At 41.6% G+C, this 26,571-nt stretch overlaps 1 protein-coding gene across 2 annotated transcripts; it reads right to left on the reverse strand.

Moving 5' to 3' along the window:
- Positions 1-360: 360 nt before the first annotated feature.
- LOC105474986 (hyaluronidase-4) lies at positions 361-18,671 on the reverse strand. 2 transcript variants are annotated; one of them, XR_011621629.1, is made up of 4 exons: positions 17,673-18,671; positions 3,004-3,093; positions 1,763-1,819; positions 972-1,087 (listed from the first exon to the last, which is right to left on the reverse strand). XR_011621629.1 is itself a non-coding variant. In XM_011729941.2 (3 exons), the coding sequence occupies exons 1-3, from the start codon at positions 18,624-18,626 to the stop codon at positions 686-688; spliced, it is 1,446 nt and encodes a 481-aa protein (XP_011728243.2). In that variant the 5' UTR covers positions 18,627-18,671; the 3' UTR covers positions 361-685. The 2 variants fall into 2 exon arrangements, 1 of the variants encoding a protein (XP_011728243.2); XM_011729941.2 differs by lacking the exon at positions 1,763-1,819 and having other exon boundaries at positions 361-1,087.
- Between the last annotated feature and the right edge of the window lie 7,900 nt (positions 18,672-26,571).

The raw sequence follows: 26,571 nt of genomic DNA on the forward strand, positions 1-26,571 counted from the left end.
GCGGGTGGATCACAAGGTCAGGAGTTCGAGACCATCCTGGCTAACATGGTGAAACCCCGTCTCTACTAAAATTACAAAAAAATTAGCCGGGCGTGGTGGCGTGCGCCTGTAGTCCCAGCTACTTGGGAAGCTGAGGCAGGAGAATGGCGTGAACCCGGGAGGCGGAGCGGAGCTTGCAGTGAGCCGAGATTGTGCCACTGCACTCCAGCCTGGGCGACAGAGCGAGACTCCGTCTCAAAAAAAAAAAAAAAAAAAAAAAAAAAAGTAATGTGTCCTTAAATAAATTGCCAACTTGAAAAAAAAGTCTTTGGAATGAATAATTTAATATTTTATGTATAAATTGCCAACTTGAAAAAAAAGTCTTTGAAATGAATAATTTAATATTTTATGTATAATTTTATGTATGTACATTCATGTAAAGACTAAATTATACTAGTTTTAGTTTAAATGCAACTTAAATATTCCAATAAAGAGGAAGTGTACATTGACTTTACTCTAGATCTGATTTCCTAGCCAGATTGGAGGCAAATAAAATAATATCTTTCTGTTTATGTTAAGTGACATACATATGTCTACTTATAATACCTCTCAGTAGAATTCATAAGAGAAAAAAATTGTCATAAGTTACATCCTTCTTTAAATGACTACGCTAGAGACCACACAATTCCCTTTAAACTCAATTATCTCACAAATGAATGCTTCGATAACTTGCTAAAAGCAGTAGACAAAGTGTTATTAGTGAACCAGGAAAAGGGGAAACCCCAGAACAGCCATCAGCCGTCTTTACTTCTCTGCAATCAGCTCCTTCATATCCCCGATAACAATGACAGGAAAATGTATCTGCCATCACTGCCAGGTCTGTATCAGATGCTCTTCCTTTCACAGTAAATTCCCCATCCTCAGAGGCCTCTATGTGGTAACTTGCGGGGTTCAAGTGAAGGTAAGTGGGTGAGTTCCACATCTTCCTTATGCACCTCCCATTGTTCCTGCAGAGGTGAAAGCTGCATACCTCAGCAGCTCTGGTCACGTTGGCTAGGTAGCTCCCTAAATCAGAACTCACAAACTGCTTCACCTTTGTACAGTTGGCCTAGAAATGTGGAAAGAAATTGATTTTAGTGTTTCTCCCTGATAGAAATGTAGAAAGAAATCGATTTTAGTGTTTCGCGCTGGTACTGATAGAATTAGAGCTTCTAGAACAGTTCTTTGGTCTTGATTAAAACATAATGGCTTGGTTCCAGTTGTTGAACTTGTAGGCTCCTGGCACTATAACAAGGATCCCAAATCAGAAAGGGGAGAGGTCTGAGGGGCGGGAGATGGATACTATGTTACAGTCAGGTTAAGCAACTGAACTTGCAAATGGCCCCCAGAATCAGCACATGGGACCTTGCCTTTCTCCAATTTACATTCTTCTTTTCTTCCTTCTAGCTCCCAAGTTAATGAGTATAAAAGGAAAAGGAACAAACCCAAATTAGGAATGTACCAGAACTGCTGCCCTCAGGCTACCATTCAGGTATGTGGGGCCTTCCGTGGTTGTGTTACAGCCTGAATCACAGTCCATCATTTATTGTCAAATCATCTTATTCCACCATTCTACCGAGTATTATAGCCTTCTGGACTTTCCTGTTAATTTCCATCAACTGTCCTGGGTTCTGTACTTCTAACACAATTCAAACACAGAAAAGTCTATATGGCTGACTAGGTAACATTTGTGTATATGGTTCCTATTACCTGTTCTAAACAGAGGCCACCTGTGTGCACCCACCTTCCTGATGAAGCTCTTCTGATGAGCCACCAAGGGGCTGGGGTGGAAATATCACACCTGGAAAGTCAGGAATTAATCCTCTGAGTTTCTTCCTAATTCTCATATGTGGGCATAGGCATAAACAGTTTCATGAACATTATCTCAGTAGCAACAAATTGAGACTGTGAAATTCTAAGAATAATATCAGATCATCATGGACTTGCAAAAACTTCAATTTAGCAAAAAGTGTCAAGGGTACCAGTATTCAAGGTAAAATGCGTTACACTATAGAAATATAAACAAACTACATCTGGAAATATGGAAGAGATTGTAATTAATGGGGATTGGGGAAAACTAAGAGTCTTTCCTGAAGTAAAAAAAATATCTCAGCTGAGAAATTTGAAGAACCATAGAAATCTTTTTATTTTTCTTTTTTTTTTTGAAATGGAGTCTCACTCTTTCATCCAGGCTCAAGTGCGATGGCATCATCTTGGCTCACTGCAACCTCTGCCTCCCGGCTTCAAGCCATTCTCTTGCCTCAGCCTCCCAAGCAGCTGGGATTACAGGCATATGTCATCACACTCGCCTAACATTTATATTTCTAGTAGAGATTGGCTTTCTCCATGTCAGTCAGGCTGGTCTCGAACTCCTGGCCTGAAGTGATCCCACCTCCCAAAGTGCAGGAATTACAGGTCTGAGACACCATGCCCAGCCATAAATCTTATTTTAAATGCTGTTAATTTTTAGCTGATTTCTCTGTAGAGAAAAAATAACTTTATTGTGGAGAATTAAAAAGTTACCACCTGTTTCTACCTCTCAAAATAGTATATAACACATTTTCTATAGTCGTTAAAATGCAAGGTGTCCATCATCAAACTGTGACTAATGCCAACTCTACCACTAACTATCCTAAATAGCTGTTAACCTAGTTGGTTTCCTCTCTAGTTTCACCATCTGTAAATGAGGACGATGGTCACTACCTCATATGACCAGGAAGTGAGCAAATTCGACTCAAAAAATCTCTTAGCACAACCTTAGTGTATCATAAATATTCATCAAATGTCAGTGTTATGATTACTATCTTTATAAAAGTTAACAATATTTTTTATCCTTTTCTATGTATCAGGCACTGATTTGGAATATTTATTCTAAAGCTGGTTTGCTATGGAAGTCATGAGAGCTTTATTAGAGTAAGCTCTCCAAGAAAGCAGAGAAATACTTTAAAAAAAAACATCAAATATACCTTCAAGATACTGACTTACCTTGGATGAAGTTAAATTCATGTCTCCCCAAATAACAATGCCTGCAGCTCCCAAGGCAGCACTTTCTCCTATGGTGCTGACTAGATCTTGCTAGATTGAAGAGAGTAGAGTTCATTATTAATTTGAATGTAAAACAACTCACCAGGCATGGTGGCTCACGCCTGTAATCCCAGCACTTTGGGAGGCCGAGGCGGGTGGATCACAAGGTCAAGAGTTTGAGACCAGCATGGTCAACATGGTGAAACCCCATCTCTACTAAAAATCAAAAAAAAAATTAGCCAGGCGTGGTGGTGGGTGCCTGTAATCCCAGCCACTCAGAGGCTGAGGCAGGAGAATCGTTTGAATCCAGGAGATGGAGGTTGCAGTGAGCCGAGATCACACCATTGCACTCCAGCCTGGATGACAGGGCGAGACTCTGCCTCAAAAACAAAAAACAAAAAACCCACCAGGGATTAGGATTAGAGTCTGAGTTCAGTATAATAGGTCTGGTACTGAGCTCATATATTCCTTAGATACTATTTTCTATTTTCTTAGAGTGACACAAACGCTGAATAAACCAATGCTCAAAAATCACACTCTGTAACCATGTGCAAAAACATAAAAATATTTTTAAAGAAAAACATATTTTGCCATGCAGGATGTTATTTTGAAGACAATGAGTCTGTAAATGGTTATCAGAAATTATTGAATTGAAATAAATCAGGGGCACATACCCACATACCAGGTCATATGTATGTGTTCCGGAAACTGAATCCAGAAGTTTTCCTTCTCCAAATGGGATCCTCTTAACCAGGTTCCTTTTCCATTTTGCAGCATGCCCCAGTAACACTTCATCCCCACAGTTATTTGGATGGGTTTATATCATTTCAATTCCAAGGCCAGGCAAAGAAGCAACATTAAGGGCTCTGATTTGGTCCAGCTTTTATATTTGTCCCTGAAATTATGTGTGTTTAATTTCTAAGTATCTGGCCTAATGGGCTTTATTTATGACTCATCCAGTCATGGTAAAGTCGCTGGAATTTTCTGCAATATGGTTAAGATAGACAAAAGTAAGGTTTTAGCAGAGAGAATTTTGATTTTATAATCTTAAAGGGTTATTGTTTTAGTGTTTAAAGATTAACATGGATCTAGGCCATTTTCTGGAGGAAATTAAGATTTGAATACATGTAGTTGGTTTCCTAGTTTGTTCAATTATAACACATTCCTCCAATCTTTAAGATACTAATCATTCACCTTTTACTCCAAGGGTGAATTTCTACCAATTAAATGCTAGAAAATGTTATTAGGTGATTTGGTGGAAAACAAAAGAAGAACTGTAAATGCTATTTTGCCATTGGACACTTAATATTAATACTTGAGAGATAAATCTCTTTATCTGACACTTTTATTGTCTAACACTCAAATTAAAGGTTTTACAAGATCATTTTTTAAAGTTTTTGTTTGTTTGTTTGTTTGTTTGTTTCTGGGCAATTGTCTTGTGACTTTCAACAAGGAAAGAGATTTTGGGTTAAACTAATTTCCCTTTCAGGTTAACATCCATTTTCATTTCGTACGATTACAATATCTGCTGAACAGGCCATAGCTGACATGACAGGAAGGAGAGGCTCAAATGAGATAATATAAATGAAAGAATTTTGAAAATTGTCAATGGCACGATGAACAGGGACAGAGAAGGGGCCATCCCTGCAGTACCAAGACTGAAGACTCTGCTGAGTCCGTGTCCACTCCCTCTTTGGGCAAAGACATAAGGGAGCAGAACTCCTCACTCCCCTCACTTTGAAACTTCCCTGAAAATAGTGTCATACAGTCACATGGTGTGATCAGGGCAGAAATCCCCATCAGTTCTCCTTTTGATTAAGGCATTGTCATCAAAGGAGAATAAAGACATAACATTTACATTTTATATTTATAGGCTATTGAACTATAATAAGTATGTAAGTGACAGATGTTTCTGGTGAAAGCCACACACACCTTCTGAGGTTGCTGTCAGGTTCTTCCAAATTAGTTTTCAAATCAGTTTCTCACCAAATTAGTTCACTGTCACCTCACAGAGAGCAGGGTGCTGAATGAATCACAAAGCAGCTATGTTTTGGGGATCAGAAAAGCCAGGGCACTATCCAGCAAGGAAAGTCACAGATAAAAGCCTCTGGGTGCAGATTGGGACACCTGAAAGCTTGAGCCATGGGGGTGTTGTCACATTAAGGAGAAAGAAAGGAACAAAGAAGATGTACTGAAAAGGAGCCTCCCAGGACCCAGTGTGGCACAGGGTGCTTTGCGCCTCCACAGGATCCTCCGACCTGAATCATGGTTTCAGAAGCAGAGGGTAGGGCTACTCAGGGGACTCACTCAACACTTCCGTGTCAGTCCCTGACGCTTACCGGAGTGCATGTAAGCAAGGTGCCCACTGTGGGGAGCTGGAGCATTACTAATGAGCTGCCTTCGTGCCTTACCGGAGACAGAATGAATTAATGACAAGGATAAACATCTTTAAATCTATAGGCAAGGAAACTCCTCTTGTTAATTTTTAAAAGCATATCTCACAGATGGAACAGGAGGCCATTATCTTAAGTGAAATAACTCAGAAACAGAAAGTAAAATATCACATGTTTTTACTGGTAAGTAGGAGCTAAACGATGAGTAAATATGGACATACAGAGTACAATAATAGACATTGGAGACTCCAAAAGATAAAAGGGTGGAGGAGAGTGAGGGATAAGAAATGACTTGTCGGGTAAAATGTACACTTTTCAGGTGATGGGTACACTAGAAGCCCAGACTTCACTACCACTCAATATATCCATGTAACAAAACTGCACTTGTACCCCCTAAATGTTTACAAATGGAAAACTAAAAATAAATAATCAATGTTTTAAGAGCACAGCATCAGGTTATATCTAGGTTGCATTCATATGTAAACAATATAGGCAATCTTCTGTGTGAAATGAGGCTTGACTGCCTCTGTATTCCCCAAACTATAGCTACTGCCTGAGATTCCACTCTTAAATATCCCATGCTTAAGTTTAAGGCTTTGATGGCTGTTAAAAAAGTAATAGCCATACCAATAGGTTTCTGTAGAACTTCAAGGTTTTCATATGCAAGTTCTCATTTGATTTTCATCATATTTTTGCTAGGTCAGTAGGGCAGGTAATATTGTCTCATTTTGTACATGAAGACACCAAATCCAGGGAGGTTAAGAGATTTACTACTTACTAGTGAATCTTCTTTGTAATCTTAACTGTATGTGTGTGCATTCTAAAATTCAGACATTGTTGGGAAAATCAGAAATGGAAGCCATTAATGGTCATTAAGAGTTTGGTACAAATGAATATCAGGCTTTTTAAAAATTATGGGCAGGATTCTTCTAGGACTCGCCCTTTTCATTCAACTGTCTCTAAGATTCACACGTATTGAGATATGTTGTTGTAATTCATTCATTTTTGCTACTTTGTTTAATTGAATTAAATATGTAAAAGTTCAAAAAAAGTTAAAAAAATCAAAATAAATAAAAGTTAGATGTTGAGCTTAAAAAAAAAAAATTATAGGCAGGGCCAGGCACAGTGGCTCACGCCTGTAATCCTAGCACTTTGGGAGGCCAAGGTGGGTGGATCTCTTGAGGTCAGGCGTTCGAAACCAGCCTGGCCAACACAGCAAAACCCCGTCTCTACTAAAAACCCAAAAATTAGCTGGGCATAGCGGCGCATACATGTGATCCCAGCTACTCGTAGGCTGAGGCAGGAGAATCACTTGAACCCAGGAGGCAGAGGTTACAGTGAGCCAAGATGATGCCACTGCACTCCAACCTGGACGACAGAGGGAAACTCAACTAAAAATAAATAAATAAATAAAAATAAAAATTATGGGCAGATTATTAAAGTCAATAAGGTACAATGGTGGGCACACTTATAGTTTAAAACACTTGGAAATAGCTTGCCACTTGGAAGAAAAAGAGTGCAGAATGAGATGAAACCCAAACTGTTGCTCCTTTTTTCCTGAGAGGGAAAAGAGCATTTCTGAGGCTACAGCTACTAGAAAAAGAAGCTTATCCCAGGTTCACAGAATGTGCAGAATGTCCCGGTAGTCTAAATTCATCTTTTGAAATGAACATTTTGTCCCGTAGAGTTTATTGTTTCTTCTAAAAGTCAATTTATTATCACTAAAGAAAGGAACTTGGTTGAGTCAAATATAGAATAGATGTTTTATAAAAGAAGCTGGTATTTTAATTTTGATTCAATTCCAGAGTCAACATTATTTTGTGAAGATTTAGATTACTTTCTTTCTTTCTTTTTTTTTTTTTTTGAAATTGAGTTTCCCTCTGTTGCCCAGGCTGGAGTGCAGTGGCGCAATCTTGGCTCACGACAACCTCTGCCTCCCGGATTCAAGCAATTCTGTGTCTCAGACTCCCCAGTAGCTGGGATTACAGGCACCCGCCACCACACCTGGCTAATTTTTCTATTTTTGGTAGAGATGGGGTTTCAATATCTTGGCCAGGTTGGTCTTGAACTCCTGACCTCATGATCCACCTGCCTCAGCCTCCCAAAGTGCTGGGATTACAGGCATGAGCCACTGCACCCAGCCTAGGTAACTTTTTAAAATCTTTCAGACTGTACTGACTTCCTATTCTTCTTCATAAATTATTTATCACTGATTTTTCTAGGTGGTATGAAGAGAAGTTCACAATAGAGACTTTATTTCCTTCCTCCTTCACCTCATGAATGACCTCAGAGGTATGGCACTTACCATATTTCATACATATGCATCATTTCTCCCTCTGATGAATACACTCCATTTATGTTCCAAAGATACCTGGTCACTGTAAAATACCTCACCTGGGTATTTTCTATGCCTCCTCCTTAGGATGCCTAGAAGTCAGTGTCAGGCCTCCGAGCTCCAAGCTAAGCCATGTATCCCCTGTGACCTGCACATATAGGTCCAGATGGCCCAAAGCAAGTGAAGAATCACAAAAGAAGTGAAAATGGGTGGTTCTTGTCTTAACTGATGACATTACACCACAAAAGAAGTGAAAATGGCTGGTCTCTGCCTTAACCGATGACATTACCTTGTGGAATTCCTTCTCCTGGCTCATCCTGGCTCCAAAGCTCCCCCACTGAGCACCTTGTGATCCCCGCCCCTGCCCGCCAGAGAACAACCCCCTTTGACTGTAATTTTCCACTACCTACTCAAATCTTATAAAATGGCCCACCCTTATTTCCCTTTGCTGACTATCTTTTCGGACTCAGCCCACCTGCACCCAGGTGATTAAAAAGCTTTATTGCTCACATAAAGCCTGTTTGGTGGTCTCCTCACACGGACATGCGTGAAATTTGGTGTCATGACTCGGATCAGGGGACCTCCCTTGGGAGATCAATCCCCTGTCCTCCTGCTCTTTGCTCCATGAGAAATACCACCTACAACCTCGGGTCCTCAGACCGACCAGCCCAAGGAACATCTCACCAATTTTAAATTGGGTAAGCGGCCTCTTTTTACTCTCTTATCCAACCTCTCTCACTATCCCTCAAACTGTTTCTCCTTTCAATCCTGGCGCCATCTTTCAATCTCTCCTTTCTCTTAATTTCAGTTCCTTTCCTTTTCTTGTAGAGACAGAAGAGACGTGTTTTATCCGTGAACCCAAAACTCCAGCACCAGTCATGGACTCAGGAAGACAGTCTTCCCTCGGTGTTTAATCACTGCGGGGACCCCTGCTTGATTATTCACCCATGTTTCAGAGGTGTCCGATCACCATGGGGACGCCTGCCTTGGTCCTTCACCTTTAGTGGCAAGCACCACTTTTATGGTGGGCAAGCACCCTCTTCCCCTTCTCTCTATGTCTCTATCCTTTCTTTTCTCTCCACTTTCCTGGGGGGCAAGCACCCCCCACCCCTTCTCTCTGTGTCTCTACCCTCTCTTTTCTCTGGGCTTGCCTCCTTAACTACGAGTAACCTTCCACTCTATTCCTCCCTCTTCTCCCTTAGCCTGTGTTCTCAAAAATTTAAAACCTCTTCAACTCACACCTGACCTAAAATGCAAATGCCTTATTTTCTTCTGCAATGCTGCTTGACCCCAGTAAAATTTGATAATGGCTCTAAATGGCCAGAAAATGGCACTTTCGATTTCTCCATCCTATGAGATCGAGATAATTTTTGTCAAAAAATGGGCAAATGGTCTGAGGTGCCCCACATCCAGGCATTTTTCACACTTTGTTCCCTCTCTAGTCTCTGTTCCCAATGTGATTCCTCCCAAATCCTCTTTATTTCCCTCCCACCTGTCCCCTCAGTCCCAACCCCAAGCGTCGTTGAGTCTTTCCAATCTTCCTTTTCTACAGACCCATCTGACCTCTCCCCTCCTCCCCGGTCTGCTCGTCGCCAGGCTGAGCTAGGTCCCAATTCTTCCTCGGCCTCTGCTCCTCCACCCTATAATCCTTCTATCACCTCCCTTCCTCACACCTGGTCCTGCTTACAGTTTAGTTCCATGACTAGCCCTCCCCCACACTAGCCCTCCCCCACTTGCCCAACAATTTCCTCTTAGAGAGGTGGCTGGAGCTGAAGGCATAGTCAGGGTACATGTGCCTTTTTCTCATCAGATCTCTTTCAGATATGTCAGCATTTAGGTTCTTTCTCATCAGACCCCACTAAACATATACAGGAATTCCAATATCTAACTCTGTCCTACAATTTAACCTGGAGTGACTTAAATGTCATCCTAACTTCTACCCTCTCCCCAGATGAATAGGAAAGCGTTTTTTCTCTGGCCCAATCTCACACTGACAACTGTCGGCTCCAAGAGCCAGACCTCCAGGAAGGCATTAGAGCAGTTCCCCAAGAGGATCCCCAGTGGAACTATCAGGCAGATTCCCCAGGTATACCTAGGTGAGATAACATGACTTCCTGCCTAGTTGAAGGGCTTAAAAGGGCAGCTTACAAAGCTGTTAATTATGACAAGCTTAAAGAAACTACCCAAGGTAAAGATGAAAGCCCAGCCCAGTTCATGGCTCGTTCGGCAGCAAACCTGAGCTTTACAGCCCTAGACTCTGAAGGGTCAGAAGGCCGTCTCATTCTAAACATGCATTTTATCACCCAGTCAGCTCCTGACATTAGAAAAAAGCTTCAAAAATTCGAATCCAGGCCTCAAACCCCACAACAGGAATTAATTAACCCAGCCTTCAAGGTGTACAATAATAGAGAGAAGGCAGCCAGATGGCCACGCATTTCTGAGTTACAATTACTTGCGCCTGCTGTGAGACAAAACCCATCTGCACCTCCGGCACACAGGAACTTCAATTGCCTAAGCTGCACATCCCTAAGCCACAGCAGTCAAGCATTCCTACAGGACTTCCTCCATCAGGATCTTGCTTCAAGTGCCAGAAATCTGGCCACTGGACCAAGGAATGCCCACAGCCCAGGATTCCTCCCAAGCCATGTCCCATCTGTGGAGGGACCCACTGGAAATCAGACTGCCCAGCTCGCCCGGCAGCCACTCCTAGAGCTCCTAAAGCTCTAGTACAAGGCTCTCTGACTGACTCCTTCCCAGATCTGCTCAGCTTGGCAGCTGAAGACTGACACTGCCTGATCGCCTTGGAAGCCCCCTGGACCATCACGGACACCAAGCCTCGGGTAACTCTCACAGTGGAGGGTACGTCCATCCCCTGTGTAATCGATACAGGGGCTACCCAGTCCACATTACCTTCTTTTCAAGGGCCTGTTTCCCTTGCCCCCATAACTGTTGGGGGTATTGACAGCCAAGCTTCAAAACCTCTTAAAACTCCCCCACTCGGGTGCCAACTTGGACAACATTCTTTTATGCACTCTTTTTTAGCTATCCCCACCTGCCCAGTTCCCTTATTAGGCTGAGACATTTTAACCAAATTATCTGCTTCCCTGACTATTCCTGGACTACAACCACATCTCATCACCACCCTTCTTCCCATTCCAAAGCCTCCTTTGCATCTTCCTCTCATATCCCCCCATCTTAACCCACAAGTATGGGGCACCTCTACTCCCTCCCTGGCAACCAATCACATGCCCATTACTATCCCATTAAAACCTAATCACCCTTACCCTGCTCAACACCAATGTCCCATCCCACAGCATGCTTTAAGAGGATTAAAACCTGTTATCACTCACCCGCTACAGCATGAGCTTCTAAAACCTATAAATTCTCCTTACAATTCCCCCATTTTACCTGTCTGAAAATTGGACAAGTCTTACAGGTTAGTTCAGGATCCGCACCTTATCAACCAAATTGTTTTGCCTATCCACCCTGTAGTGTCCAACCTGTACACGCTTTTGTCCTCAATATCTTCCTCCACAACTCACTATTCCATTCTTGATCTTAAAGATGCTTTCTTCACTATTCTCCTGCACCCCTCATCCCAGCCTCTCTTTGCTTTTACCTGAACTGACCCTGACACCCATCAGTCCCAGCAGTGACTACCTGTGCTGTGCTGCCACAAGGTTTCAGGGACAGCCCTCATTACTTCAGCCAAGCTCTTTCTCATGATTTACTTTCTTTCCACCCCTCTGCTTCTCACCTTATTCAATATATTGATGATCTTCTACTTTGTAGCTCCTCCTTTGAATCTTCTCAACAAGACACCCCCCTGCTCCTTCAACATTTATTCCCCAAAGGATATCAGGTATCCCCCTCCAAAGCTCAAATTTCTTCTCCATCCGTTTCCTACCTCGGCGTAATTCTTCATAAAAACACACATGCTCTCCCTGCCGATCATCTCCAACTGATCTCTCAAACCCCAACACCTTCTACAAAACAAAACTCCTTCCCTTCCTAGACATGGTTGGATACTTTTTCCTTCAGATACCTGGTTTTGCCATCCTAACAAAACCATTATATAAATTCACAAAAGGAAACCTAGCTGACCCCATAGATCCTAAATCCTTTCCCCACTCCTCTTTCCATTCCTTGAAGACAGCTTTAGAGACTGCTCCCACACTAGCTCTCCCTGACTCATCCTAATCCTTTTCATTACACACAGCTGAAGTGCAGGGCTATGCAGTCGGAATTCTTACACAAGGACTGGGACCATGCCCTGTAGCCTTTTTGTCCAAACAACTTAACCTTACTGTTTTAGGCTGGCCATCATGCCTCCATGCAGCGGCTGCTGCCCCCCTAATACTTTTAGAGGCCCTCAAAATCACAAACTCTGCTCTCACTCATAACTTACAAAATCTATTTTCTTCCTCACACCTGATGCATATACTTTCTGCTCCCTGGCTCCTTCAGCTATACTCACTCTTCATTGAGTCTCCTACCATTACCATTGTTCCCGGCCCTGACTTCAATGCAGCCTCTGACATTATTCCAGATACATCACCTGACACCCATGACTGTATCTCTCTGATCCACCTGACATTCACCCCATTTTCCCATATTTCCTTCTTTCCTGTTCCTCACCCTGATCACATTTGGTTTATTGATGGCAATAAACCATCAGTTTATTCTGTTCCACCAGGCCTAATCGCCACTCACCAGCAAAGGCAGGCTATGCTATAGTATCTTCCACATCTATCATTGAGGCTACCACTCTGCCCCTCTCCACCACCTCCCAGCAAGCTGAACACATTGCCTTAACTTGGGCCCTCACTCTTGCAAAGGGACTACGTGTCAACATTTATACTGACTCTAAATATGCCTTTCATACCCTGTACCACCATGCTGTTATATGGGCAGAAAGAGGTTTCCTCACTACACAAGGGTCCTCTATCATTAATGCCTCTTTAATAAAAACTCTTGTCAGGGCCACTTTACTTCCAAAGGAAGCTGGAGTCATTCACTGCAAAGGCCATCAAAAGGTGTCAGATCCCATTGCTCTAAGCAATGCTTATGCTGATTAGGTAGCTAAAGAAGCAGTTAGCATTCCAACTTCTGTCCCTCATGGTCAGTTTCTCTCCTTCTCATCAGTCACTCCCATGTATTCCCCCACTGAAACTTCCACCTATCAATCTCTTCCCACACAAGGCAAATGGTTCTTAGACCAAGGAAAAGATCTCCTTCCAGCCTCACAGGCCCACTCTGTTCTGTCATCATTTCATAACCTCTTCCATGTAGGTTATAAGCCACTAGCCAGTCTCTTAGAACCTCTCATTTCCTTTCCATCGTGGAAATCTATCCTCAAGGAAATCACTTCTAAGTGTTCTATTTGCTATTCTACTCCCCCTCAGGGATTGTTCAGGCCTCCTCCCTTCCCTGCACATCAAGCTCAAGAATTTGCCCCTGCCCAGGACTGGCAAATTGACTTTACTCACATGCCCCGAGTCAGGAAACTAAAATACCTCTTGGTCTGGGTAGACACTTTCACTGGATGGGTAGAGGCCTTTCCCACAGAGTCTGAGAAGGCCACCACAGTCATTTCTTCCCTTCTGTTAGAGATAATTCCTTAGTTTGGCCTTCCCACCTCTATACAGTCCGATAACGGACCGGCCTTTACTAGTCAAATCACCCAAGCAGTTTCTCAGGCTCTTGGTATTCAGTGGAAACTTCATACCCCTTACCATCCTCAATCTTCAGGAAAGGAAGAACAGACTAATTGTCTTTTAAAGACACACCTCACCAAGCTCAGCCTCCAACTTAAAAAGGACTGGACAGTACTTTTACCTCTTGCCCTTCTCAGAATTAGAGCCTGTCCTCGAGATGCTACAGGGTACAGTCCATTTGAAATTTTATATCGATGCACTTTCTTGCTCAGCCCCAACCTTGTCCCAGACACCAGCCCTCTTGGCAACTATCTTCCAGTCCTCCAGCAGGCTAGACAGGAAATTCACCAGGCTGCTAATCTCTTGCCTACTCCAGATTCCCAGCCATATGAAGACACCCTAGCTGGACGATCAGTTCTTGTTAAGAATCTGACCCCTCAAACTCTACAACCTTGATGGACCAGACCTTACTTAGTCATCTATAGTACCCCAACTGCCATTTGTCTGCAGGATCCTGCCCACTGGGCTCACCATTCCAGAATAAAGCTGTGTTCATCAGACAACCAGCCTAATACCTCCTCTTTCTCCTGGAAGTTGCAAGTACTCTCCCCTACTTCCCTTAAACTCACTCGCATTTCTGAAGAACAGTAATAGCCCTTATGAGCCTAATACATCCCTTTATTCTATTAGGTCTGTTCATTCTTACCCTACTTTTTGTAACAGGGCTTTACACAGTCACCCCCACTACTTGGATTGAGCCCCAAAAACTAGTCATCCCTGCTATCTTCTGTCTAGTCATACTCCTATTTATCATTCTCAACTACTCATAAATGCCCTACTCTTGTTTACACTGCTGGTTTACACTGTTTCTCTAAGACATCACAGCTGATATCTCCTGGTGCTATCCCTAAACCGCCACTCTTAACTCCTTCTTAGAGTGGATAGATGATCTTTGCTGGCAGGGCACCCCCCAATACTTTCACCCTGATGAAATTCTATTGTTTACTTTTACACTCACTCTTATTCTCATTCCCATCCTTATGCCACCCTCTACCTTTCCCCAGCTATCTCCACCACACTATCAACCTTACTCACTCTCTCTTAGCTATTTCTAATCCCTCCTCAGCAAACAATTTTTGGCTTTGCATTTCCCTTTCTTCCAGCACCTACACAGCTGTCCTCACCTTACATACAGACTGGGCACCTGTCTCCCTACACCTCCAAACTTCCTTTAACAGCCCTCACTTTTACCCTCCTGAAGAACTTCTTTACTTTCTAGACAGGTCCAGCAAGATCTCCCCAGACATTTCACATCAGCAAGCTGCCACCCTCCTCTGCACTTACTTAAAAAATCTTTCTCTTTATATCAACTCTACTCCCCTCATGTTTGGAGCCCTCACAACACAAACTACTATTCCTGTGGCTGCTCCTTTATGTATCTCTTGGCAAAGACCCACTGGAATTCCCTGGGTAACCTTTCACCTTTTTGATGTTCCTTCACTCTTCATCTCCAAAGCCCAACTACACACATCACTGAAACAATTGGAGCCTTCCAGCTCCATATTACAGACAAGCCCTCTATCAATACTGGCAAACTTAAAAACATTAGCAGTAAGTATTGCTTAGGAAGACACTTGCCCTGTATTTCACTCCATCCTTGGCTACCTTCCCCTTTCTCATCAGATTCTCCTCCCAGGCCCTCTTCTTGTTTACTCATACCGAGCCCCGTAAATAACAGTGAAAGTTTGCTCATAGACACTCAATATTTTCTTATACACCATGAAAATCAAATCTCCCACTCTACGCAGTTACCCCATCAGTCCCCTTTACAAGCTCTGACAGCTGTCGCCCTAGCTGGATCCCTAAGAGTCTGGGTAGAAGACACCAATTTCAGTACTCCTTTTCATCTTACTCTGCATTTCCAGCTTTGCCTCGCACAAGCCTCGTCTTCCTCTGTGGCTTTCTACCTACATGTGTCTACCCGCTAACTGGACAGGCGCGTGCACACTAGTTTTCCTTACTCCCAAAATTCAATTTGCAAATGGACCAAAGAGCTCCCTGTTCCCCTCATGACACCAACATGACAAAAAAGAGTTATTCCACTAATTCCCTTGCTTGTCAGTTTAGGACTTTCTGCCTCCACTATTGCTCTTGGTACTGGAATAGTAGGCATTTCAACCTCTGTCATGACCTTTCATAGCCTTTCTAATGACATCTCTGCTAGCATCACAGACATATTATAAACTTTATCAGTCCTCCAGGCCCAAGTTGACTCTTTAGCTGCAGTTGTCCTCCAAAACCGCCGAGGCCTTGACTTACTGCTGAAAAAGGAGGACTCTGTATATTTTTAAATGAAGAGTGTTGTTTTTACCTAAATCAATCTGGCCTGGTGTATGACAACATAAAAAAACTTAAGGATAGAGCCCAAAAATCCGCCAACCAAGCAAGTAATTACGCTGAACCCCCTTGGGCACTCTCTAATTGGATGTCCTGGGTCCTCCCAATTCTTAGTCCTTTAATACCTGTTTTTCTCCTTCTTTTATTCAGACCTTGTATCCTCCATTTATTTTCTCAATTCATCCGAAACCGTATCCAGGCCATCACCAATCATTCTACATGAAAAATGCTCCTTCTAACAAGCCCACAGTATCACCCCTTACCACAAAATCCTCCTTCAACTTGACCTCTCCCACTCTAGGTTCCCACATGATCCCTAATCCTGCTCAAAGCAGCCCTGAGAAACATTGCCCATTATCTCTCCATGCCATCCCCCAAAACTTTTCACTGCCCCAACACTTCAATACTATTCTATGGTATTTTTCTTATTAATATAAGAAGGCAGGAATGTCAGGCCTCTGAGCCCAAGCTAAGCCATCATATCCCCTGTGACCTGCATGAATATATACATCCAGATGGCCTGAAACAAGTAAAGAATCACAAAAGAAGTGAAAATGGCTAGTTCCTGCCTTAACTGATGACATTCCACCACAAAAGAAGTGAAAATGGCTGGTCCCTGCCTTAACTGATGACATTATCTTGTGAAATTCCTTCTCCTGACTCATCCTGGCTCAAAAGCTCCCCCACTGATCACCTTATGACCCCCACCCCTACCCACCAGAGAACAGCCCCCTTTGACTGTAATTTTCCACTACCCACCCAAATGCTCTAAAATGGCCCCACCCCATCTCCCTTTGCTGACTCTCTTTTTGGACTCAGCCCGCCTGCACCCAGGTGATTAAAAAGCTTTATTGCTCACACAAAGCATGTTTGGTGGTCTCTTCACACAGATGCATGTGAAACTCAGAACATCTTTAACAGATATTGGTGAGTTGAAATTTGTAATGGTGCAGAAAGGAAAAATGCCTCCATTAAAATATATTAAACCACTGGTGTCCAGCAATACCTGAAAACATCACTGCATCACACGTGAAGCCCTCCACAAGTCCCAAGGCTTCTCAATGTAGAAAGGTTACACAAAATTGTCCAAATCCAAAGATTAGGCTGGGCACGGTGGCTCACGCCTGTAATCCCAGCACTTTGGGAGGCCAAGGCTGGTGGATCACCTGAGGTCAGGAGTTCAAGACCAACCTGTCCAACATGGTGAAACCCCATCTTTACTAAAAGTACAAAAATTAGCTGGGCATGGTGGTGGGTGCCTGTAAACCCAGCTACTTGGGAGACTGAGGCAGAAGAATCACTTGAACCCCAGAGGTGGAGGTTGCAGTGAACTGAGACTGCATCATTGCACTCCAGCCTGGGTGACAAGAGCAAAAAACTCCGTCTTGAAGAAAAAAAAAAAAAATTAGGATACGCACTACTTTCCCTAGAATTTTTCGTTTAAGTGGCTAGACAATTCTGCTTCCACATGTACGAGCAAACACTCCATTTCAAAACATCCTTTTTGATTATCTAACCTGCTCACTGCTGATCATTTCGATAACCTTCCAAAATGCCCAATTGTGAATATAGTTAAAGTTGGTGTGAAGGAAATGTAGTAGTTGCTGGTATCTACTTTAACCCTTTCTCGCCTTACTTTGTTCCTTAAGAGAATAATAATGAGTAAGATAATCAAAATTCAGTTTTCATAAATGAAGAGTCTAAACGCATGACTAGTCAAGGAAGAATAATGCTCCTATATAACAGACCATTAATTGAAATCAATTCTTCAAAGAACATAATTAACAAAGAAATGTCCTTTTAGAGATAAGGAGGAAACCCCCCACTATTGGACAAGAAGCTTCTTACCTTAGAAAGAAAAAATAAAGGTTCATCTCTGTACCCTAGCCTTGTGTAGACAAATACAGGCAGAGCATAATCATGAGATGTCATGGTGGAGATCCTCATGGATTCATGTACCCGAAATTGGGAGAAGCGCAAAATGTTTTCACTGTCTCCAAGGGATTTCCAGACACCGATAGAAGGATATAAAGCAGCACTGCTGTTCCAGAGCCAAGAGAGCTCATTGTTCCTCAAGACTTCCTCTTCTGGGCATGACCCAGTATAGTTTGGGGCATAAACATTATAATTGTGACAATCAGGATATAAATAATAACCCCAAAGACCTTTGGGTCGACTCTTAATTCCCAATTTGATGGTTTCCTTCATGAAAGCTTTTGCGCTTTCTTCAAAGGTCACTTTAGCTAAATATTCAATATCCGTAGCTGATACATTCTTTCCCATATCGGTAATAAGCTTTCTTGACTTCTTTCTGTAGACGTCTTTTGCATTCCAGTTCCGGGCCCACTGTGGTCGCCAATATTCCCAATCTATAACAGCAAGTCCACTGAAATCTTCAGCAGGGATGTAATAATTAATATCTTGGTCAGCTTTTTCCAGATGTGCTTGTAAACTTATGTTCTGTGGGAGACCTCCATTAATGGGGACCCCTTGTGATGTATACCATGGATAGTATCCCAATCTGTTGACATAAAATATAGTGACATTTTGCCCCCTGGCCTTGGCCAGTGGGCTTCCAATCACAGGAAACATTTTCAAATTTAGTCTTAAATTATATTTTATCAAACACTGATCTGTTGGAGCATTCCAAGCAGCTATAAAAGGTTTCCTTTCATAAATTGGAAGTCGAGCAGGTTTTAGACAAGAGATAGACTTTAGAATAAAAAATATAAGGAGCCATAAAGTGAGATGTACTGGTTGAACAAAACAAAGCCTTAACTGTCCTTCAGGTAACACTTTCATGGTAAGATAAAAATCTATGTTATCTTCTACTTTAGTGCACTCTAGAAGACCTGTGGAGAGATTTAATTTTCTGTTAGTCATAGTTTTGAGAAACAAGACTCAAATAATAAATAGATATTATTATTATATATGTCTGTTTTTAAAGTGTATCACTTAGAGGTCTCAAAGAGGCCTATAAATAAATGGTGATATAGAAACAGATGTAGAGACCTAGCTTCTATTCAGGGGCAGGAAATGCAATTCAACAGACATTCATGGAGCACGAGATCCTATGTCCAGAAAATAAAATGAATAAGATGTGGTCCTTGCCTTTAAGGAGTTCATGATCAGATAAAGATGTGAAATAATATTCACTATCATTTTGGAAAACTCATCAAATCCCAGGTATTGTCCTTAAGTGCTTTGTAAATATTTATTTTTAAAAAACTTGTAATAACTATGTAAGGCTTATAATTACATTTCCATTTTACAAATGGGGAAACTGAGGCTTAGAGAGATGAAAAGGCTTGTCTGATGTCACATTATATGGAAGGCAAGGTAATGTAAAATTTAAATAATAAAAATGCATAATAAGTACTACATGATAATTTATTGGAGCATTTACTTCTGGCAGTAAGCAGTAGGTAGGAATGGAGAGGAAAGTGATTGAGTGGCAAGAAATTAAAACCAGCCCAACTGTCCCAAAGAATAGCTGTTTTGGGTTTCTTTTGAATAAACTTAGAAATTGACTCTCCCAGGGTAATTGTAACTTAAGAAAGTTACATTTGTCTTATCAGGGTTCCTTTCTGTAAACCAACCATCAAGCCTCCCAGAAAGTTTCAAGGAACTGAAACTTACCAGATTATCACATCTAAACAATGAGACACCAGACACCTCACTCATCATGACTGCCTAACTGACCACTTGCCTGTTGACCAACTCCTCTTTCTTACCCCTCCTTAATTCCTATTTTCCCACACATAGTTACTTTTCTTCCCTACTTTATAGACCCCAAATTTTAGTTGCTTGGGGAGATGAATTTGAGACTGATCCTTTATTCTCCTTGGCCGCAGCACCCAAATAAGGCCTTGTTCCCCAGCAAGAAGTGATTGGCTTTCTGTGCAGCAAGCAACAGGACCTAGACCAAACCCCTGGTGTAACAGAATGTCTCAGGGAAGACACTGGAGTTGAAAGAGAAGATAGGGCCAGGCAGGGTGGCTCACACCTATAATCCCAGCGCTTTGGGAGGCTGAAGTGGGTAGATCACAAGTTCAAGAGATCAAGACCATCCTGGCTAACATGGTGAAACTTCATCTCTACTAAAAATACAAAAATTAGCTTGGCATGGTGGCACACGCCTGTAGTCCCAGCTACTCAGGAGGCTGAGGCAGGAGAATCGCTTCAACCTGGGAGGTGGAGGTTGCAGTGAACCGAGATCACACCACTGCCCTCCAGCCTGGCAACAGAGCCAGATTCAATCTAAAAAAAAAAAAGAGAGAGAGAGAGAAAGAGAAAGATAGGTAGGTGTTTGGATAGTACGAGAGGGAAGACGATAGTGGTTATTTTGTCAAGTTATTTTTCAGTCATCTCTTTGTAAAACTACTACAAAATTATTTTTGTAAAAGCTCATCAAAGGGTTTGACGGCATAAAACATTTGCAGTCTTGTGTGTCATTAAAAGGAAAGTGCATTTTGGTTATGCCTGATGCCTAGTGAGATTAAGGTGTCCAGTAGACATTTGTCCTTTGGTTGTGTGCTCAGGATACAGACCCCTTTCCTCAGTAGTTAATTCTGTACCATAAATACCTTGGAAGGCAAAGTCCATATTTCATTAAATAAGCCGAAATGTCCCAGCATTCCTCGCAGGTTTGATATTCGTCTATGACCGTGGTCAGCCCAATTAGATGCATCCTAATCTAGGCTTTGAATTGGGATATTGAGATTCAAGGAGGCTGAGGTTACATTGCCAGTGGTGACATAAATTCCAGTGTCAATGAGCACCAAGCTGGGGCATCCAGAACCTGAACCTGATGCCCATAATGTTACTGTTAAGTGGAGACATTGTCCTCATGAGACACCGCCTTTCTGCTCAAGTAAGCAAGGTTTGTTTTGGTTGCTTACAACCAGGAACTCTGATTGATGGAGAAGTGATATGGTTTGGCTGTGTCTCCACCAAAATCTCATCTTGAATTGTAGCTCCCATAATCTCCCTGTCATAGGAGGGAGGTGGTGGGAGGTAATTGAATCATGGGGGCAGATTTCCCTTGCTGTTCTTGTGATAATGAATAAGTCTCATGAGATCTGATGGTTTTATAAAGGGTCGTTCCCCTGAGCATGCTCTCTTGCCTGCCTCCATGTAAGACGTGACTTTGCTCCTCCTTCGCCTACTGCCATGATTGTGAGGGATCCCCAGCCATGTGGAACTGTGAGTCCACTGACTCTCTTTTTCTTCTGGGTATGTTTTCATTAGCAGTGTGAGAATGGACCAATACAAGGCGCTTCTGTGCTTGGTAGTAAAGCCTGTGCTACATGTTGTGTGTAATTATCATGTTTAACCACCAGGTGTCACCAGCCAAACCTTATAGTATTTCTCAGGCCTCAGACACTGCTGTAAAAAAATTTTTAAGTAATTCACAAAACTTCCTCCAAAGACATTTAAGAAGTCCTAAGTAAATGGATAAACACAAAACACCAGTTTTTAAGAGCTATAGAGGTAGATATTTTCATTTATTGAATAAATATACTCCTCCATGCACAAAGCTGAATAAAATTACCCCACTTAGTAGCATGAAATATATCCTACTGCACCTCTAAATTATGATTTGAAGAGAATAATATTTTCAAGGGAATCTAATTTTATGAGTAAGAAAAATTGTGGTACTCAAAACTTCTCCTTTTCTTTGATTTTTTTATTATATTTTGCCTCCAGGTAAGAAAAATAGATTTGCATATGCATTCCTTAATAGAAGGGGGAAGAAGCTTTCCTTTAAAATTAAAATTCAGTTCTATTAGAAAGGACTATATTTGTGTACCAAAAAAAGAAAAAATCTACTCTGCCAGACACTTCCTGCTTTGGTCTCATTCAGAACATAGTTTTCCACTGACTATTGTTTCCCCTTTGGTCAGCTCCCTCATCACCACCATAGAACATCCTGGTTCATTTATTACAAAGTTACCAAGTGATTCTCTTCTCCTATCCTGGAATGTTATTATTCTCTTTGTTCTGGTGAACTGGAGGTGCACCTTACATGGCAGATGGCAGACATAGCTCCTGATAAAATGTGTGGGTGCACGACCAAAGAAGGAAAATAAATAAGTAAAATCCTGTGCCCGTGTCTTCTGCTTGCTGTATGTCAGGTTTCTGCTTCCTTTGCAGCCAGGTCAGGGCACCGGTGTGCCCTCCTCGTTAAACATGGCTTGTTGGGAGGAGATCCCCTCACGTGACCCCTCTCAGACACTGTTTTCCCTTCCCTGTCCCACCATGCAATCTCTGTGTTTCTCCTGTCCTTCCTTCACCAAGGAAACTCCCCAAACCTGCCCTTCCAAAAGCGCCCTTTGCTTCAGAGCTTCTCTAGACCTTATTCCCTCACCCCACCTATGCCATTAAAATCCCCACCGCTGAGCTCTGCCTTATCTTGACTGGTTCGTGTAGCATAGCAACCGTGTAATTATCCACAGTTAACCGTGTGTGTGTGTCACCAGCGATAGCAACCTTCCTTTTCTTTCTCCCTTCCCCCTTCCATAATCTGCCTAGGAAAATGTGCTCCTGTAAACAAACCTCTAAATGACAGAATGTTTAGAAAGAGTTAGCAAGATATTGGAGGTAGAGGTGAATGAGGAATTTAACCTGGACTTGGCCCTTAAATTGTATCGCCCAGTTTTCTCTTCTTAGAAGTAAGGTCTGTCCTGGGAACATATATGAAGGACTAGTTCCCTTCCTTCAACAAGGAAACTTCTGTGAAGACATTTTAAAGGCTGCTGGACAAATGATTTTCAGTGAAATGACATGCTCATTAAAGCCATAGGTAAAGGGAAGTAGCCTTCTCCTGACTCCTCCTCTGGTGAAAGAAACTGAGGAAGGTTAAGCTGCTACTAGGTTGACCTTGGCTTCATAGTTCTAATCTTCTTGCCCTGACCAGAGACAAATGTGGCAAAAGCAGCAAACAGACAGGGCCTATTTCAAGTCGGCTCAAGGACCTCACCTCATCACTGCGCCTTCCTCCTGACAGTGAAGGAGACAGTGAAGAAGGTGGCAGGAGGGGTGTTCTTGTGGGGAGACAGGACCACCATGTACAGCTACAAGAGTCTGCAAAAAAGGCTCTATCCCCTGTCCTCTGCTTCTTCCTATCTCCCTTCTCACTCCTTCCCCAAAGAAGCTTACTTGCTTGTGATAAATTAAAAGAAAAAAAAGAGCAACCCCTGGCATTCGGAAACTGTGAGTACTACACTCACAGCTAGGCAGCATAATGCTTCTCTTAAACAATGTCACAGAATACCAGTCTGGACACGTTTACTTTCAGACCACAATCAAATGAGACAAAGCCAGGCCACTTTTAAATTTTGTCTAAGATCAGAAAAGAAGGTCACTGTGCAACCCACAAAATACCAAACATCCCTCTCTCTTGCTGAATGAATGACTGCTATTCTTTACCCAGTCACAGGAACGCCTCTGCTTTCTGACAACGTCTAATCTAGAGAAAATCCCTGCCTTCTTAGACTCTCCCCCAAATCACCCAACCAAAACCTAAATAGTATGATAGTTTCCTCCTAATACCCTCTTACTGAGACACCCCATGGTTTCCCATGGTGTGCACCCTCCCTTCCCACAATAAGTAAGAAAGTCAACTGACTTAACTGCAGGTGTGCTCCTGGTGGTCTTCGGAGCACTGACACTGTATGAAGGCAGAGGCACTTAGGGTTTATTCTTATAAGAATTCAGAACATTTTTATTGAGCATTTTCTATGTACCAGGCTTCCGTCTAAGTACCAACAATACAATAGTGAGCAAAACAAACAAAAGCCCCTGCCCTCACTGAGTTTAAATTCTTGTGGGGGAGGGATATAATAAATAAGAAGAGGAAATAAAATATTCAGTGTGTTGCATAGTGATGATAACAAAGAAAAATAAATAAGGTAGGGATTTGTTTCTAGATGGTAACAAGCCTCACTGATCCCAGGGATAAGAGGAGTCAGCCTGGAGGATGTCGGGGGAAGTATGAGGGAAAGCAGGTGCAAAGGCCCTGTGGCAGAGCATGCCTGCTGTCTCCAAGGACCTTTGAAGAGGTCAGTGACTAGGTAAAAGGAGCCAGAGAGGAAAGAGTGAAGGTCTTGTGGGGGCTTATAGGTACTCAGGCTTTTACTCTAAATGAGATGGGAAAGACGTGGTAGGCTGTGAAAGAAGAATGACATTATCTGCCTTGGGCTTAACTGGATTCCTCTGGCTGCTGTGTTGAGGCAAGCCTGAAAGGGAAAAGACACAAGAGAGAAGCAGGAAGAGTGTAAGAAGCTCTTGCAATAATCTAAGACAGAAATGAGAGCAGTTCAAACCAGTTATTTATAAGATCATAATATTTTAAACAATCACCACAAAGGAAAAGGATGCTATAAATCAATAAATTAATTGCACTAATTTGTTTTCATTTTGATTGCAACTCTAAGTGCTTGTTCTCAAACACCCAGTGCAATGTTTTTTAACTTCACACAGCGTGATGATCCATACTGATCTTTACGATCAGAGTGAATGCTCTGGAAAAGTTTTTCAAAGCATATACTCTTTTCTTAATATTCATGTATTAGTGAAACAAATTGATTTTCCAAATCTACAAGTCTTCTGTTTCTTTTTTCATGATATTGGGGTTCTGTTTTAAAAACCTTTAAGATGCCAAGTGTCTGCTCCTAAAACCATGAGAGTTTGAAGAGATATCCTGAAGGTCATGGTCCCTAAGGAATTTAATAAATGCACTGTTTTATTTCCAAGCCCTTAAGGAAAGTACTGACCAAAGTGATATTTTGTTGCCAATGATGAAAAATATATATACTCATATACATTTATCGGCCTGAGAGACAGAGCAGAACTATCAAGTTCAAAGCTATGTGCTCAATTTTGCAGAACTAATTGCTAACCTATTTTCTAATAAAAGCTTATTAGAGCAACAGCCAATAATAGGCTTCTATTTTTTTCTCTGATGAACTTTTTCTCTTTTGAAACATCAGTGCTCTGCAAGCTGACTCTTTAGTATTCCAGCAGAAAAAGCAAAATATTTTAATGTTAGAGGTTTCTCAATTAAGTATTTTTCATACATTTTTCTTAAAAACTTGTTGCCTATGGGTTTACAATACAATCAACTTGATAACAGTATTTCTTAAGGCTCATAATTCATCATTAGATACTGAATTTTATGATAACTCTATTTTATGTTATTATCAAAGAACACAGTGTCCCTCCATCTGAACAAATTTTAGAACTCCTATACTATCTTGATTGTATAAAATTGTTTCCTTTCCAGTCTTCTTAAATATAGGCTTAAGTTTTGTAAATATGTGAAAATGACTATTTCAGTGTCACTTTTGCTAATGGAAAATTCACTATATTATTCAATCTCAAAGGCCTTGTTTTTTATGAAGCAAGCAAATTTTGCAGTTTTAAGAAATACAACCCAAAAGAGATTAAAATTGTCTTTGTATAAAAGTGCACACTTAGTCTTTGTCTAAAAGTATTACTTCTCTTTTAGGACTTGAAATTTCTTACAGCCAAGATCAACAGATTTCTCGGAAAAGCACACTGAGTCTTAGGATCACATTTTGAATAAAATGTTCCTTCTGTCAACCTGTTTTTAACCAAGTTCCTTAAGATAACATTAAGTTGATTTATGTCTTCAGGTTTTTAATTAAAGTTGTTGAACTAAAAAGTCATCCAGTGGTCTGTGAAATGTTATTTAAGTCTTTCCAAGGTCCATAGTGAAGATTACAACTTAAAATACTTCCTTCTCCATAAAAATGACCCAAGTCATTGATTAGGAGTGCTGGGATACTAGTCAGGGTTATCAGACAGAAACTAGGGATGGGGAGCTCAGGCCCCAACCTCAGGCCTGAGGACCAGAACAATATTTAAACAGGAGAGTGTTGGATCCCAGTTCCGCAGATCCTAGCTCTCAGTGTTAGAGTACAAGACTGGAGAGGAAAGGCAAACATTTGAGAGGAGAAAAACTATAGCCATATCACATTGTCTTGTCTCTGGTAAACATGGCTTAATTTCAAATTTTGCCTCAGTCCTGACTGGAGTGGCTTGAAAACTAGGTTTCCCCTGGCTTTACAAATGGCAACCCATCATCTGTCTCTCTGTACAAGCATATATATTTTAGCAGGATAAGAAATTTGAGCAAGGTGAAATGTGCAGGGATTGACCCCAACCTGAATGAAGAAAGAGTACATTCCTAGTGGAAACAGAAGACTGGAAATTTCTATCTAAATTATCAATGAATAAAATCTTTCACCAAGAAATTCTGCTTCTATGTAATTCATAGTAGCACTTCTTATAATTAGGAAGACAAAATTAATGTCTTCCTAATTCTTATAATTAGGACAACAAAATAAATGTCTACCATAAGGGAAAGGCCACATAAGGCATGGCCTTGTATACAGTGGAATGCTATGCACCTATAACAAAGAATGAGGTTTCTTCTACATATTCATAAGGACATTCACCAGATACTAAAATATTCTTTAAAATATATATTTGTTTTACACCTGTGTCTGTACACAAGCTACACATTCTAATAAAGTGTGTATAGATTGTTGCCATTTTTCAAAGAAAGGAATGTATACATATATAATATATACACACATACACCTGCACCACAAATTACATATGTACACGGTATAATAATTTGTATACTGAGGAATATCTCTGGAGCTGTATTTGTCCGTTCTCACACTGCTATGAAGAAATACCTGAGACTGGGTAATTT

Source organism: Macaca nemestrina, chromosome 4, assembly GCF_043159975.1.
Source record: "Macaca nemestrina isolate mMacNem1 chromosome 4, mMacNem.hap1, whole genome shotgun sequence".
Lineage (NCBI taxonomy): Eukaryota > Metazoa > Chordata > Mammalia > Primates > Cercopithecidae > Macaca > Macaca nemestrina.

What these genes read in the sequence shown, in the direction of transcription:
- LOC105474986 (XM_011729941.2), bottom strand. Translation starts at nt 18,626, where the DNA reads ATGAAAGTGTTACCTGAAGGACAGTTAAGGCTTTGTTTTGTTCAACCA. An exon ending in CTTTATTTTTTCTTTCTAAG is followed by an intron (nt 3,094 to 17,672) that starts GTAAGAAGCTTC and finishes TCTTCAATCTAG; the next exon opens with CAAGATCTAGTCAGCACCAT. An exon ending in TGAATTTAACTTCATCCAAG is followed by an intron (nt 1,088 to 3,003) that starts GTAAGTCAGTAT and finishes CCACATTTCTAG; the next exon opens with GCCAACTGTACAAAGGTGAA.